A 17740-nucleotide genomic window follows, 5' to 3' on the forward strand; every position below is an offset into this window, starting at 1 on the left:
AAATAGTTATGCAAAATAATTACGCTCATCAACTTTTAAAAGGATGGATAAATGCATTAATCTGTCACTTGTTATTCTCTCACTTGGTAAAAACTTGGCAAATTATGCAGATTGCAATATGGACAGGTTAACACGCTCTTAACAACAATGAACAGAGGTAAGGACCCAGACACATAAACACTGGTTCAGTTACAATGAGAATAAAAATCCTGTGAATTATTGTCTACCCGTGTCGCTTATGGTAAGATCAATAGATCGTTAAAACACATGTTGTTACAAAACTGGTAGACTGTGACTTGAGGTTGAATGTTTCGTAAAATCTGGGTTTTGAAGCAAAAAAGTGTTTCCTTGTGTACTGCCGTTGAACTATGAATAATTAAACAGGTGATTTTCATCTGCATCAGATATTGTGATTCCTGTCTGCTAGCAAGCGTCTGAAACAAAGCAGAATTTTCATAACGTTTCATATGTTGAAAGGCATGAGGGATTACTGTAAAGGTTGTAGCATATATTTATCTATGCCAGAAATATCTGATGGTAATTACAGCTAGTGAAAAAAGCCAGAGGGATTGATGATGAGTGTTAGGGGTTAGATTTAGTGTGGATTACATTTAAGATTTAAAAATGTATGAGTATATGAGATGTCAAATCAAAGAATTAAATCAACCAATCGTTTCAAAATCAACAATGAAAATGTATATAAATGCAGTAACACAGACAAACTGTATATCTTGTGTTACCTTCCTCTGGAGTTGATCTTATAATATTGTTATTTCCTGAAAGCTTTGACGCATCTAGCGCTAGACCTGACCTGAACTGCCTTACACAATATATCTAAAAGCACACCTGCTTGTTCAGATTCAATCCTGTCATTTCAGTATCTGTTGTTTGCTCTAATCCTCTTACAGAAACTTTTGTTACCAGCTCAAAAACCCACATTTGCCAACCTTACTCTGACCTCAGTTGCTAAGCATGCATTTACTTTTCAAAGTTAAAAAAAGACAACCAAGAAGAACAACTTTCAGGCACAGGGATAAACAAGTTATGTTCTGTTTGAGTTTCTTTTGTACATAAAAGGCTGTGTATAAATGTAAAATAACAATTTTTAAATTCATAACCAAACCTGCACCAATGCTGCAGAAAATGCTTATTTTCTAAATGTTGACATTTCCATTTACTGTTATGCGACTAAAACGTAATTTTGTTGTCTTGCAATAAGTGTGTGTGTTTGACCTCATACAGCGCCGCACAGACCAACGGTTCTTGTGACGCCACATAAAGTCGACCACACCTCTTATGTCTTGTCCTCCAATCAAACATACCGCTCCATAATTAAAGAATGATCATGTGATTTTTATGCAACTCAGGTGATCTGTTTCCATTGCAGTTTTGTGATATTTGTCCTTTTCGAATTCCCTGAAAACCACCTCACCCGAGCATCAAGGTCAAGGTAGTGTTTATTTTCTCCATTGGTAGATATATCACCTTGAGGCTCAGGTGAGGTGTTTTTTTCGAAATATATTTTTTGTTTTTATGATATATGAAAGTTTATGGGCAATTGCTGTGTTTTACATTTTCAATTCGCCATTTCAATTTGCCCAATTTGAAGGGTAATGGAAACAGCTACTTTCCATATAAACAGGGATAACTTTTGTGCACATAAATGTTTTTTCTCACTCATGAACGTGGTGGTATTTTCAGCTAATGTGGTATTATACAGTGGCCCAATAAAGTTTTATTATAGAGCGCATAAAAAATGTATGAATGTCATTGGATCAGATAATAACAATACATCAAACCAAGTCGCATGTGTTTTAAAGGCCAGCAGAAACCTTTAAAGGAGAAGTTCGCAAAAAAAGGGTTGTTATGTTTCACATTGCAGTATAAACAAATAGCCATGCTGCTTAAAATAAATAAATAAATAAATAAATATAATTTCTTTATCAGGTTTCTTAGTTAACTTCAAATTCAAGGACCTTTCAAGGACTTTACAGGTCCAATACTCTCAAATTCAAGGACTTAATGTGGGGACACATTCCAAGTGAGAGCAAGGTTACATCATGTTACCTTTTAAGATACATTGTTACAGTTCCCTTTCGAGGGAACTCGCGCTGCGTCACTGTGGTGACACTTTGGGGACGCCTCCAGGGATAAGTGCGTCTGAATGTGTATATCAAATTCAACCAATAGTGACGCTAAACGACAAAGACAGGGTGACGCAGGAGCCAGGAAGTATATCGCTATCTGAAATATTCCCAAAGACGGCATTACAGGGACACAGGAAGTATGGCAAGGGAGACGCAGCGCCTCTTTCCCTTCTCAGGGAACAGCAGTTACATACGTAACCCGAGAAGTTTTCATGTGTCAAACACAACTGTGCAAAAAAGCATTTTGGTATGAATCAACATTCGCATACAGAAGACATTTAATATAAGTATTTAAAACGAACAGTTTAGCATGTGTGCTTAAAAAGGCTAGAATTTTTTTGATATTATCCTACACTATACAGGGAATAATATGGATTTTTTTTCCAGAAAACTTCTTGCATAAAATAGATTCAAGCACTTTCAATGACATGTATCTATGTATGTATATTTTTCAAAAACTTCCCAGGGCCTTGAATCCCCCCCCCCCAGATTCACAAACTTTCAAGGATTTCAAAGACCCTTGGGAACCCCATTTTTTAAATGTTAATAACAAATAGATAATTTGTTAGTAAATAAGTATTATTTTCTCCTACTATGGAAGTCAATGGTGCCCCACATGAGCTTGATTCAAACATTCTTCTGAATATCTTCAATGGTGTTCAGTAGAACAAAGTAACTTTATATAACTTTAAGAAAATGGGTAAATAACCATAAGTTTCAGTAGCAGAGAAAATCTGTCCACCACCGTTTATAACACCATCTGTCAATCCCACAATCTATAGTGAAATGCTCGCTGTCAACATTAAATGAAACACTTGTTTATCTTTCAGGATATTTAATTATTTTGTCAATAAAATAAAATTACAAACTATAACATATAGGCATTAAACAATAAACCAATAAACATTCATAAGTATATAAGTGCTAATGAATATAAAACTCACATACTAAGTTTAATTACTATGGGTTGTTTTGATATCACCTTGACATTGAAATCAGCCTCATGTGTCCATTGAAAAAAATCTTCATTGAAAAATTGTGCTTGTTAGTTTGGTTATGCATGGCATGCACTGATGTATTGTTGAGGCAAAAAATATTCTTGTTGATTGACAAAACAAACCTTCATTTAATAATTCGAGAAGGTTCATGGTCTGTCTATTCAATCCATTACATTTTACTAGAACACCTGCTTGAACAGAATACTGATCGGATGTAATTGCTCTCACCGCCGTTTTTCTGCAGTGTACTGTATGCTACCCATCCTCGGTCACCTTTTGAACTTGACCACCTCAGTGTCAAGAGGCCAAACTTCTGTATTCAGAGGCGGTCTAAATTTTGTACATTTACATTGTCTCGATCATCTGCCATGCATGAAAAGTGATCTACTCGTCTTTCACAGAGAATGAAGTGATATGTAAATGACAAGAAAATAATGCCCGATGAAACTGAATTGGCTCATGCTCGCATCCGAGAGCAAAAGTGGAGTTTTCTCTCTGCAGAAATATGAATAAATTCATATTTTGCTGTGAGTTGTATCTCTATGGACAGGTGTAATAGTTCTGCCGCAGGACAAGATAAAGGACAGCTGACCTGGGATCAGCATATGAGTGAGATATTAAAAAAGAAACAAGCTCACCTGCTCAGTTTTAAATGAATGCAGTAAACTTTGGGAAAACCGCACCCCCATCCATCCTCATTTGATTTTTGCTTTTCGTATATATATTATTTGTTTCAATCAAAACATTTATGTAATACTAGCTTTGTCCCTTTATTATTATCGATTTTAGAGCGCCTATGCTGGTTTTGAGAAAATGCAGCATTACAGTACGAAGACACCAACATCAATTATAACATTAAAAGGGGTGCAAAAGACTCAACTTCCTACTTACCTGTGAAAGCTCACTGCTGTCAACGCGTCCATTACCATCTGCGTCGAAGCGTTTGAACATCATGTCCACCAGACGCTTCTTAGTCGACATGTCTGTCTCGTAGCTTCCATGGTTACCAGGGCTTGAGTATCTCTGAGCGTGCAAGTCCAATATCTTGTTCTTCAATTTTTTATAATCACCCAGACGACAGTTATCATCTATAAAGAGTGAAGGAGAAACAGTGGTGAGACCCGTGTGAAGAAAACCATAACATTACTAATTCATCAATACTGTGCCAATATGAAGCCATTTGCATGAGTGGTCACGAGAGAAAATGTATCTCATATGAAATTAATACAAGATACTTTTATTCACAGTGCTTTCAAGGTATACTTTTGATATGTTTATATATTTCCTGGGAATTGAACTCACAACCTTAGCGCTCTTAAAGGGGTCCTGTTATGATTTTTTTTTAAAGATGTAAAATAAGTCTTTGGTGTCCACAGAGTGCATATGTGAAGTTTTACCTCAAAATACACCACAGATAATTTATTATAGCATGTTAAAATTGCCACTTTGTAGGCCTGAGCACAAATGTGCCGTTTTTGGGTGTGTCCTTTAAAATGCAAATAAGCTGCTGAAATGCAAACACTGATCGCAATGGTGGTTTGTTGTAATTGAAACTCAATTGTGCTGTCAATATTTTTCTCTCTCTCTTTTTCCCTCTGCACTAAATGGCAGTGCTGTGGTTGGATATTGCAGATTAAGGGGGAGTATTATTGTAATGGGCCTTGTTACCTACATCATAAAACAGGCGAAACCTGAACGACTTATTTTTTCACATGCTTCCAAAGAATGGCTTACACAAACAAAGTTACTGGGTTGTTCTTTTTCATGTTTTCTAGGTTGATAAAAGTCACATTTTCACGCTGTGACCCCTTTAAAGCCACGCTAATGCAGAAACAAATAATAACTTGCGGGAGATGTTGCAGTGGCCCTCTGGACCTGTGAGACCCTAGAATTACTATCACCATATGGTGTTTCAACAATGGCATCTGGTAACCAAAAACTTTGTATTTGCATGGTTCTACATCTAGGTGTCAGTATCCACCTTTTTCTCGAATGCGGAAGTAAGTGATGTGACGTATTTCCCTTCCTGTGCGAGACTTCTGGTTCAACAGCCAGCCGGTAGAAAACAGTGTAGTGGGAGCACGCGTAAAACATGAATTAAACAGTTAATATTTATTACACCTGCCATGTATGAACCAGTGTGAGGATGAAATTAATAAGTGGCTTGAATATATGAAGATATATTCAATCATTTCGTGTTGTTGATCGGAGGTGACGGGTCTTCAATGCACAAATATGAAAGCATGGAGACATACCAGTATCTTTACAATGGGAAAGTCAGTCGAGTGTCTGTACATGGAATAGACCAATACTTTGTGTTTTTAAGTTTTCAGGGGCTGGTTTAAAATGTCACAACTGTCCCTCTGGTGTGAGGTTTTTTTAAACTACAATTTTGAATGGACTTGTTTATGGTGACACGTCAAGCTTCACGCGGTCCGACACAGTCAGCACAGTATCTTTCTCATTCAACACATTGTAAGTTATTGGAACAAACCGTAATAAACATATTAAACTACATGTATTGAGTATTGTTTTTGTTTTATGAAAATATTATTACATCGCTTCTTACGCATCAGGTGGAGACATGAGCTTATGAAATTATTTGCTTACTTTTTAAAGTATTTGCTTTTTTATTTAAAACACAACAAAAGTACGCGCAAACACATTCCGAACTATTATAAACATTAACTAAGCAAATTATGTTGGATATATTCTGTACTGTAAACGCATTTTTGTAATAATGTATAGTAGCAGAATAAATAAATCAGCCAAATCAGCATATTTTATCAGCATAATATTAGTTGTTTTTAAAAATTATTGTATTTATTGTTTACTGGCAGTTGGTATGAAAGGTTTTACTTGATGAATTTGTAAATACAGATCATGAGTGCATGTGCGCAACATACACATTCAGTTCTTGTGCATCTTTTTTTGTCGTTTTATTTATTGGTTTCTCAATTTTTTTCTGTTTTTAAATCATTTTCGCTTGGTTTTAGGGTTAGATTTTAGATTTGCTTAATGAGGTTATTACATATACAGGTTTCTCCATGTTTTTGTCCATATTTAAGCCATGGTCGCTTAGAGTTGGGGTTAGAGTTGGGGTTTGGGTTAGGATGTCATTTTTATATAACAAAAAGTTGTTCTAACCCTAAACCCAAGCGAAAATGGTAAAAAAAAGCAAAAAAATTAAGAAACCAATAAATAAAACGACAAAAAAAGATGCACCGTTTAAGTGAATGAGAAGGACTGGCGTATCATATGCACCCCAAAGTGGAATTTGCAGTATGTATTGCACGATTTTTCACTTCGTGCTATTTATACGCATCTGCAGGAGACTGGGCTGAATACTCAGACCAACCAAACTTAGCATACCTGGTTCTTGCTCCGGCTTTTACTTCTGTATATTCGGCAGTTTTGCAACAACGGACCGAATAGCTTTCGCACGTCTTTCTCAGCTGCCATTACTGAACTACACCTCAAACTGACGCACGACCTCAACGTCATCGATCTTAGCCACCCCCCTCTGTTCGCTGATTGGACCTGCAGATTTTTGCAGGAGAAAACAAAACTCTACACAGCGGTCCCAGACGTTGTACTGAAGCGAAATGAAAATTAAGCTGAAGCACGTAGGAGTGCGGAGAAAGGCTATCCCAGGGGTACGTCATCGTAAAAAGTTTGATAAATATTATTTCATACAGTATGAACATTTATGCTTCTGTGAGTATAACAATAATATTTTTTAACAGTCCCATTCTTCATCTGTGCAAACGTTATGTAAACACATCGGAAACTCATGCGGTTGACAATATTTGAAATGTTTTTGTCATTACACGTAGCTCAGGTGGTAAGTGTGGCTTCTTGTGAGAATGTTGATGATCATAAGTGAAGGATAACAGGTAGCTGAAATGAAAGCAATGCAATACCACCTGCTTTCTTAAAACTGTCAACATTGGTTTCACTGACAGACATCAAGACTCATGTGTGCGTGCCTTATATAGTGAGCTATATGAGCACACAGGTGTCCAAGTTTAGTTTGTGTGAGTGTGCATGTGGTTTTTCATCCACAGCTCAGCGCACATCACCAAATGGCCTCGACTTTGACAATCAACTGTGGCAGGAAAGCTTCCTTACTTGGAAATGGCAGAATGAATAAAAGATAAATGGCTGTCTACCCTCTGCTTTGCCCAGAGGAAACGAAGGTCAGCGTTGTCAAACCTGCATGTGCTTCTGCATGTGTGTGTGTTTGCAGTACAGCGCACGGCACATTAGCATTTACATTTAGAATGGCGGCGATCTGAAAAAGGTCCTCATCCAAATCTGCTGTCATTCAAACCCCTAAGGTAAACTGTACAAGTTAGGAGAAAGAGCTGTGGAGCTTCTGTCGTTTTCCAGAATGTGCCATTCATATTGCATCATTGACCTTGAAGGTTTCCAGCACTGTTTCTTCTCAGTGACACTTTCTGATGTTTCTCCCGTGGACAAGGCTGTGTGAAAAAAACAGCTAGAGGTTTCAAGAAGAAGTACTGAAGGAATGGGCAGCAATTCAGCTGGAGTCCATCTGCTGTTGTTTTGAAAATAAAACAGCGAGAAACATTGCGCTTGTGAAAAAACCTTGTGAAGTATGCAGCATCGGTAAATTCCCATGTCAAGGGCGGTATACAGAGTTTTTAGGTTGTTGAAAAGTTTTTCAAGTTGGTCAAGTTTAATCCCCTGCTAATTTAAAAACCAACCTTCTTCATTGACTGCAATCCAAAGGATATATGTACTGTATTACTGATACAATGCATACAGTATAATTGCAAAAAAGTATCATTCATGAATTTTTATACATTGCATAATACACGTTTCAAAGCAGCTTTATGGAAAATTATGCTTTTACTTACTAAGTTGGGAGGTTTTTCTCCTAGAGGTTTTTTTCAACCCCGGGGAGTCAGCCGACATTGGCTTAACTTAGCACCCTCTTCTATACATTACATTAATACGCTTGCTTGTAAAGTTTATTCATAGCCGCTGTATTTATTGTCTGTCGAATTTTCTGTGTTTTCCCTTGCTTCTATTAATGTAAAGCTGCTTTGAAACAATTACCAATTGTGAAAAGCATTATATAAATAAAATTGAATTGAGAAATTGAATTGAATGTCTTCAACACCAAAAACCAAAGCAACTGTGACAAAGAAAAACCTTGAGAGATGAAGTAGTAAGGAAGTGGAGGAGAAAACCTTGGGAGGAACCAGACTCCTCCATATGTAGTTACATAGTATGTGTGATACAAGTAATAAAAAATGTGACCCTGGACAACAAAACCAGTCACGAGTTGCACGGGTATATTTTTTGCAATAGCCAACAATACATTGTATGTATTATAGATTTTTTTATGTCAAAAATCATTGGGAATTAAGTAAAAATCATGATTCATTAAGAAATTTTGTGAATTTCTAAATTTATAAAAAATTTATTTATCATTAGTAATATGTTTTGCTAAAGACTTCATTTGGACAACTTTAAAGTGCACCTATTTCATTGCTAAAAAACAAGGTTATTTTGTGTATTTGGAATAATACGATGTGTTTGTGTGGTTTATGATTAAAAGAAAAAACATTATTTTACACATACCGTACATTTTTGTAGCTAAAGATATCCTGCCTTTCTCAAACGCATTGATTTTGTACAAAACTCAACAATCTGAAAAACACTGTGTCCCTGATTGGCCAGCTAATCTGTACGTCGTGATTGGCCTGAATACCTCTGACGTCACACGGAAATATGATGCTCCTTACCATGTTTGAAAGATTCGTTCACTATGCATGCTAACAGCAGTTAACCCTATTGAAAAATCCAGCAAAGACCAGCATAAGCTGGTAACTGGTTTTAGCTGGTTTAAAGTGGCAGTAGCTGGTCTAAGCTGGTCCTCCCAGCCTGGCAAAACTGGTCAAGCTGGTGGGTCAGCTGGTCTTTCAGTAGGGAATTTGCAGGCTGTGAGTCAAAGCGGAAGGAATTATGATAATGTCGGTCTTGTCCACGTCAATAGGCCCAGAAAGTGAACTGTTGCATACAATCCGTGTGTTTGTTGTAGTTCAAGAAAAGAGATTTGCGTTGGAAACAACCTTTTGCATATCGTTAACATGTACTAATACACGCGTACACAACAAAGGAAATGTAAAATTGTCAATCGGACGATAGTTGCTCTTTATAGGCAATTTCCTCAATATTTAGATTTTTTGCACCCCCAGATTGCAGAATTTCAAATAGATGCATCTCTGCCTAGTATTGTCCTAAATGTCAGATGATGCATAAATAATTAATTACATTTTTTTACAAAACTGCCCCTTATGTCTGGTTTTGTGTCTGGTTCTGTGGTCCATGGTAACAGATAAACTTATTACCATATAAAATCTGTTAGGAGACAGTATGAATATATTAAAGTCCGACCAAAATTGAAAAAATACATTCAGTCGTCACTAAAGCATTTATTGCTATAGAAATAACAGGCTTTGCATTAAAGTGTATGCTGTATACTGTATTTTTATTTCTTTGCAGATTATCCCTATAAGACCCAAACATAGAAAAAAACTTTCTTTTGAGAAAAAAAATTCACATTTTATATGTTGTTGTAGGAGTGCTCTAATGCAGAAATAAATGGGTTTTTACAATTTTGACATTTTAGTAAGTTTTTATGGAAATGTTGTAATATTACAGCAGTATTTCAGTGATTTCACTCACTGTCTAAACAAATGTAGAGAACGTTTAAGAGTTCATTAGCAGGGTGTACTGCTTATGTGGCCAAATAATATAGCCTATATATCCATATACATAATAACACAATAACCAGACAAACCATATTTTTTATTAAAAATCATTTATTATCAAATTATGCTTAGATTGTACAAAACCAGATAAACTGAAATAAAACTGGTATTTACTGTGTTAACAGACATGTTTAATGATAGTAGTTCCATTTGTTGTTTATGAAAATTCATTTGTTTTGGAAACGTTACTCATTGATGTTATCTGTCAGACCCGTGGGCATGTCTTCTGACGCAAACCTTCAGAGGTACTCCAGTTGTATATGGAAGGAGATGGCATCATTAGTGATATATCAGTATTGAGACTGATAAAATTTTCAGACAGTAATACCTGTCATGGGCAGGGCCTGAAATTAACACCTGACCATGCGTCAAATGCTGTCAATCTACTGGCCACATTGGGGGGTGGCCAATGCGAATCAGTGATGTGCGGATCAATGTTTAAACAACCCGCTCCCGACCGACTTTTTCAACTAACCAGCCCGCAATTGTTTAAAATAGTTAATTGGCATCTTAATTTCAAACGACCCGACCAACCGCGGCCCGAATATCATTATAAATATATTTGGATGACTCGTTATGATGGGTGACTGAAGGCACCCGCTCATTTCTTATCAACCCGCGCATCACTGATGCGAATTGAGTGATTCATTGAGAGGATGCGACTGCTGTTTCGCAACATTCATGCGATTGGAAAGAAGATGAGGCACTTCTCTGACTACGTTTGGATGTGCGAGTAAGTATTAAACTGTTGGTGAGATGGGATGAGAATGCAATGCTGATAGGCTACAGTACAATCACAGTTGCACAGATGTGTAGTGCTGTGATGGATCAGAACTCTTGATGTGTAAACTTTAGAGAGAGTTGGCTACTGTGTCTTATACTGTAGTATTAACATACATTTTGCAAATAGAGTAATTAAAAACAACGTATGTGGGGCATTTATGTGCGCAGTTTGGAATTCCCCCTCCGTCTGTGTGTGCGCGCATGGGTTTAAGGGCACTGAATAGTGCACATCGGAGAGACGCATTCCTAAAAGCAATTAAGCTTACATAAAAACTTTCTGTATAGGGCACATATAAACAAAATGATCTTCACAGTATTCTTTTACTAATCAAAACATTTCTTTATGTCTTAAGTGTATGTATAGAGAGTCAAAAACCAGCCTGTGCTTATTTGGTCTTAAAGAGACAGTAACCTCATTTAACATACTTAAATCTGTGTCATTAATATTAATCAAACAACCTAAACAAAGAGAAAATCATTAATTATAATTATATTTAATTCATACAATAAAGACAGTGTTATCATTCACTATTCAGGCAAAAAAAAGGCTGGTAAAAAGCCACTGTGTCAGGTGGTCAAAAAAGTTTACTTCAGGCCCTGGTCATGGGCAAGGTATGTGTTCTAAAATGGCTTGGTTTTGTTGGCATCATGTCCACATAATCATCATATGGGCAGGCATAAAGTTTGTATCGCCACATACATCCTCATCAGTTATATGAGAGTCGCATCTCAAACACTGGATGATATAAATGGCATCATATGCATTGCAGATAAGACAGTCCTGGCTAGCATTCTGAAATAAAAACACACTGATTATTTCGATGCTTATTAATCTTGATGCAAATCAGTTCCAATCACACTTACAGTATCCATTTTAAATGATTAACCCATTCCACAGAATTAACACAATACTGTCCGGCAAGCATATTGTCATCTATTTATAACGCTAATAGCACCTGTAACCCCCAAACCACATTTCAGAACATTATCACCTGACTCTCATGCAGCAAACAGATATTTGAGCAAACAAAGTCCAGACAAGAAAACAGAACCATCTAAGTATATTTTATAAATAAGTACTTCCAAAATCTCAAATAATAATTTCTTAAAAATATATTTAATAAAAACTTTGATTAAAACTCAAAATAGTATCAAAATATTAAAAATCATTATTATATTTTGTTGCTGCTGAAAAAGTAAATTTTTTACAGTTTAGAAGTACAGATAATTCATGTAATGTGCAAGGTGCACAGGTAAATATTGCTACCCTTCAGAACCAACGTTGTAAAACTACAACATTGACATAACAAACTCAAAATCTAATATAATCAAAACATTTAGCTGTATCTTAAAATCTGCATGATCTAGACACATAACTAATCACAGAAAAAAATATTTTAGGCATTTTACTTACGTGATTGTTGATTTATTTAGTCCATTAAAAAAGGTCATGTTCTTCAAGGCAGGTTTGCAGGTTTTGTAAGTTCACCACCAGGAAAACAAACCTATTTACAAAGTCTACCATTCAAAATCATTGCAGGGTTAAACAATAGGACTATTTAGTTGTGTGAATGTGGTTTTAAAGAGAGAAAAAAAAACATGTACAGGTATATTTTATTAGACCTTAAACTGATGTTGTAAAATTACAACCAATGGTTATGGCAAAGTAACACTGGTACACGGGTCTGGTGTTCCAGTTCAGGAAACTAAAGGGGCCGTTATATAATTTTTTTTAGCAAAAATTAAAAGGAACATTAGTTCACTGATCTCTCTCTGCATTCAGAGCTTTCCAAATTTCTCCAACAGAGAAGCACATTTATGATGTTCTGCAATGACCTTTCAGTATTTATTTGTTCAACCTTCATCCCTCCGAGGATGTCTTATAGGCAAAAGCTATTAAATAAACAAGTATATCCATCCTCTAATATAAGGAGACCCTCAGAAGGTTGCTGATAATGGACTTATCATGTGAAAGGACATGCATTTTTTTCTCATCTAAGTAAACATGCAGGTTCCAGATCTGAAGGTAACGGCACTTAGGCTATGTCTAACAAGAACCCAGATTTATCCTGCCTGTTTCTGCATAGCTGAAAGCGTGATGGCATAGCAAGCCCCAGCGGTGAGGCAGCTACAGGCGTATTGTGGAGGGTTGCTCATTCTGATGGGAATTCTGGTCATTCCTCAAAGTCTGGAGTTATAACACATCTATCTATCTATCTATCTATCTATCTATCTATCTATCTATCTATCTATCTATCTATCTATCTATCTATCTATCTATCTATCTATCTATCTATCTATCTATCTATCTATCTATCTATCTATCTATCTTCCTACTTACATTTCAGTTTAAATCTGCGTAGCTTCGTAGGTAAACCTGTTCGCCACCAGCCTGTACCTAAACACCATTCTGACAAACGTGCCAAAGCCTCTTAAAAGAATTCAAAATAGCTCTACTTTGACAAGCACTACACACATGCAGTATTCAGAAGAAGGACATTTACTATCCATTAAAACCATTCCCAGGTGCCCTGCATGGTTTACTTAGAAACACGCATTACGCGTACACGCAGCCCAGAGGACCGAGACACAGAAAAAGCAATCTCTTTCTGTTAGTGAGCAGATCAAATTAAGTCCGTCTGTTTTCAAATAGCATGTTTGATTCCCGCCGTGTGACTTATGGGATCCTGATTCACAAGCAAAACATTAATATAAAGCATTTAGTTCAAGCGGACGAAATGAAATCCTGTCCAAAAGTGGGTCTGTAATCTAGTGGCACTAATGAAAACAATAACTTTAGAGATGCTCGCTCCAACCTTAATGAGTCTAATTGATCATTCAGATGATTCAAAAATATGAAATCAGTTAGCCATTGCATTTTTTATACTTCAGATGAAATAGCCCCACCGCCTGACAGATGTCACTATAATAGGTGTCCAGGAAATCTGTCAGTGTGACGGCCCACGGCTCTGTAAGCAGCATAAATAAAAGAGTCAGTGTCCGGATCAGAAAAATTGCTTTTTTGAAATGCTCTCTGCCTGTGACTGCTTTTGTGCACTTTCGTATTTGCTAACATGTTTTGGTGTGTGGTTAAAATGAGCACATTTTATTGTAAGATTTTGTGTGATAACCTAACATTACATTCTTTATGACCTTAACCTTCTTGTTTGATAAAGTGACCTTCAACAACTTCCAAATTCTTCTGTATGGGTGCTCTAAAAGGGATATTTCAGCCAAAAATGAAAATTACCCCATGATTTACTTACCCTTAAATCATACTCAATGTATATGATTATCCTTTTTAGAACGAACACAATTGGAGTTATATTACAAAATGTACTGGTTGTTCCAAGCTTTATAATGGTAGTAAATGGTGCTTCAGATTTGAAGTCCAAAAAAGTCCATAAATCCTTCACAGAAGTGATCCACATGGCTGCAGTAGGTAAATAAAGCCTTCTAAGAGAATTCAATGCAATTTTTTTTATAAAAATAACATAACGACCGAGAGATTGTGCTTCCAGCATATGACGCAGGACGTAGCCTACAAGATGTTTTGGAGATGAGACAGACGAGACTCCTTGCCTGCCTCATATGCTGAAAACACACTCTTTTGTAAATGTGCATCGGTTGTTACTGGAAGCTAGTTTGTAAAGTTTTAAATATTTATATTTTTCTTACAAAATCGCTTCATTGCCCTCAAAGGCCACCATTTACTAACATTAAAAAGCTTGCCAGGACATGTGTTCGTCTGAAAAAGATAATCATATTCATTTAGGATGGCTTGAGGTAAGTAAATCATGGGGTATTTTTTAATTTTGGCTGAACTATCCCTTTAACTGAACTGTCACCCACAAACTCCAAGTAAACCTACAAAATATAGACAGTTTTATCGGACACACGTGCGGTAACGCAATTACGTGTCTGGTCGGAACTTTACTTCCAGTTTCTGTTTGTTTAATGGTCTGACTAGTTGCTAAACTGAACTCTTGACCAAATACTTCGTCAAAAATAACATGTTTTGGTTTCCTAGGTAATCTATGTGTTGTTTATTTTGCTTGTTATATAAATAAACTACTTTAAAATGACTTTGTTCTCATTTATTCTTAGCGGAGTTTTCCGGAAGTTACATGTGGGTGATTCTCGCGAAATTAGACTTATGAGGTGTCATGAAACATTTTGATAAAAAAGTAAATGCAAAGTAAGAGTATCAAAATAAGAAGCATACAGTTATAAACATCCCTACTTTTTTGCACATGATTTCAAATGACATCATACAAACCAATTTTGTTGTTTTTTCCACATTTAATGGGAAAATTTTCATTACCGCAATGTGTCCATGACTGGATTTGGGTCCCTTGACATGGAAATATTTATAATTAAAAAAATCAAAAAAATCAAAAGCTTCAGTGCATGTTATACTATAAACATTTACATTATAGAAACATGTGGTATTTGGAAATCACAATAATAAGGAATATAAATGTGTCCAAAACCAATTTTTTCATCATCCGCAACAATTTTCAATCATTGTCCTCAAGGAACTAACATTTTCAAAAAAATAAATAAATAAATTGTTGGAAGGAACATAAGTAACTGTGATACTCAAGATGGCTACCAGTTAAGCAGTTCTTATTTTTTCTCTCCAGATAAAAGTTAACATTTTGTTTGTCGTAGTACCTAGACAACTTTTTCGTTCTCATTACCGAAACATGAGTTCGTAAATGCATATATTTAATGTAATATCATGTTGTGTAATTTTTAATAATGAGTATCTAAAAAATGTAAATCATTCTAAAGGAATTTTTTTTAAATCCTCTAAAATAATGGTTATAGTAAGTTCAGAACTTAATCTTATATGTGCAAAAAAAAAAATCACTTCAAGGGCTTTTTAAAAATTCTGATGCTGGACACCTTCTAAATCTGTATTTCGTGAAAATCATGTGTGTTCCATGAAAGCCTTTTGTTTATGTTGTTACTGCTGAAACCATCTATAAACAGAACAAACATTCCAACAAAATGTAAGCTTGAAGAATTATTCTTACAATGGCCATATTGTTAAAACCGTTATCTGATTACTTAGCAAATGCCTGTAATGTCGGCAATATATCACATAAATGAGACCCTACAGTGTGAAGACTTGCAAACTTGCTTTCTTTTCATATCGTGAATCATCCGTTTCCAGTCTCGCAAATGTTTTTCGAAAATTGCGTGCCGGGTTTATGTGTGAAAGCTCTTTTAGTTAAACAACTCCAAGCTTTAAAGACGCCAGATGTTTCTGTTTGCAAAAGCATTGTTAAGCCTAGCGATGTAATAAACTACATCATCTATAAAATGTATGCATTGTCAACACTTGTAATGGCACTTTCTTTTTGCTTCACCAGACGTCAGCAAATAGAGCCAGAAACTTCAGTTTTGCAGTGTTTCCATCTCTCCCTTACTGTCTTTGTCATCCCTTAACCCTGCTGTATTTTATATCAGTCTGACGTTCGGATCGGTGGAAAGGCAATAGATCAGGCTCTCAGCGCACTTACTGTTCTCAAAGTACATTGTTCTGAATGCTCAATACATCAAATACTCACCCGGCAACGTCTCCACCTCATTCTAAGGTCAATGGCTTCGGTCTTTAAGGGTACAGGGCCAGCTGACCTGCTGTCAAGTTTCGACGCTGCAGAAATGGACGTCTGAACGCGCTGGGCCGTAAAGTCTGCTGTCTCTCTCTCTCCTCGCCTGACCACTTACAACACCTCACTGGAGAATTTCACAGGCAGTGCATTCGATAACAATCTACCCGCCGCTGGATATCCATACGAGTTGTTTCAATGACAAATTTACAGCTCGCCGGCAGGCTATTATTCAGGATCTCAGGGTGCGATGAGCTAGTCGAATGGTTTGCATATGCTTTGTCTTTTTGCCTGTTTTCTCACCTTCTTTGTTTTCGTCTATTGGTCTCAGTATCGGTGCTTTATTCTCTATATAAAGTAAGTCATCTTTCCCGACTGTCTACCTTCTGTTTCACCTTTAATTTGATTTCCACACTCTCTTTTCTCTTGTCACAGGTTCTTTCTATTCTCTTCTCCTTCCTATGTCCCTTTATCTGTGATTTCTCACTTTCACAGACACTGGTGAAGCTTTGAGGAGCTCATTACCCGCCGGTAGATGAGGATGTGGCTTCTCTTCGGGCTGGGGGTGACAGTGACATTAAAATAGCTCGGGGTCTTATTATCACTCCTCTAAAACAGAACAATATCTTTTTTAGCTTTCTCGCTCTCTTTCTTTCGTAAAATAGGCAGCATCGAAATAAATCACCTCAATGTTCCCATGTGACAGTCTCTTTGATATAGGAAAGCACTGAAAGTATTTTTTTGCGATTTGGTAAAGTGTCGAAAAGAGTTGCACAAATTGGACAAAAGTCATTTTGTGATTTGAACTAGAATATGATAAATAGTTAACATCTTACTGAATAAAATCGTGCCATTCTCATGTTTAAAATGGGTTGCAACGCCTACAAATTATCAAGCAATGCCAAATGACTGTAGGCCACTGTTTTATTGATAATACTTTTTCAAAGACTTTTGTAAATATATTTATTTTACCTTCACTTTCACTCAAACTACATTGAAAAATCTTTAGATTTTAACAGAAAACATTTTCATATAGTCTGTATGACCATTTTATTATACTAACCATAGTGTAAATTTGATTTGTTCATTTTATACAAAAGTAGCGTGTTTTACTGCCTCCGCTGTCACTTCAGAAAACATTAATTCATCTGCTTCATGTGGTGCTGAACATAAGGTACATAAGTGACGTATGGTCCCTGTTCATCTGTTCTTTTCACAAATAAAAGCACATATTTTTACTTACTGTTTATGCTCGGCTTGTAAGTTCATGATTAAAAATGAAATGTCGACAAAAACAAATGAACTAACACGACCTCTGGTTACACCATACAATTACACAAATCTGAAAAAGTGCATTTTTTTGTTCACAATACCAGCCTGGGCTG

The 17740-nt window shown here is 36.2% G+C and overlaps 1 protein-coding gene across 3 annotated transcripts in view; it reads right to left on the reverse strand.

Annotated features, from left to right (window-relative positions):
- Nucleotides 1-17740, reverse strand: part of fstl5 (follistatin-like 5) — a 173994-nt gene that overhangs the window by 80033 nt on the left and 76221 nt on the right. For all 3 annotated transcript variants that reach the window (XM_055177889.2, XM_055177887.2, XM_055177891.2), the window contains exon 5: nt 4037-4233. In XM_055177889.2, coding sequence (XP_055033864.1) covers nt 4037-4233 — 197 coding nt within the window. The remainder of the gene's footprint in view (nt 1-4036; nt 4234-17740) is intronic.

The sequence above is a fragment of the Misgurnus anguillicaudatus genome, chromosome 16 (assembly GCF_027580225.2).
Source record: "Misgurnus anguillicaudatus chromosome 16, ASM2758022v2, whole genome shotgun sequence".
Lineage (NCBI taxonomy): Eukaryota > Metazoa > Chordata > Actinopteri > Cypriniformes > Cobitidae > Misgurnus > Misgurnus anguillicaudatus.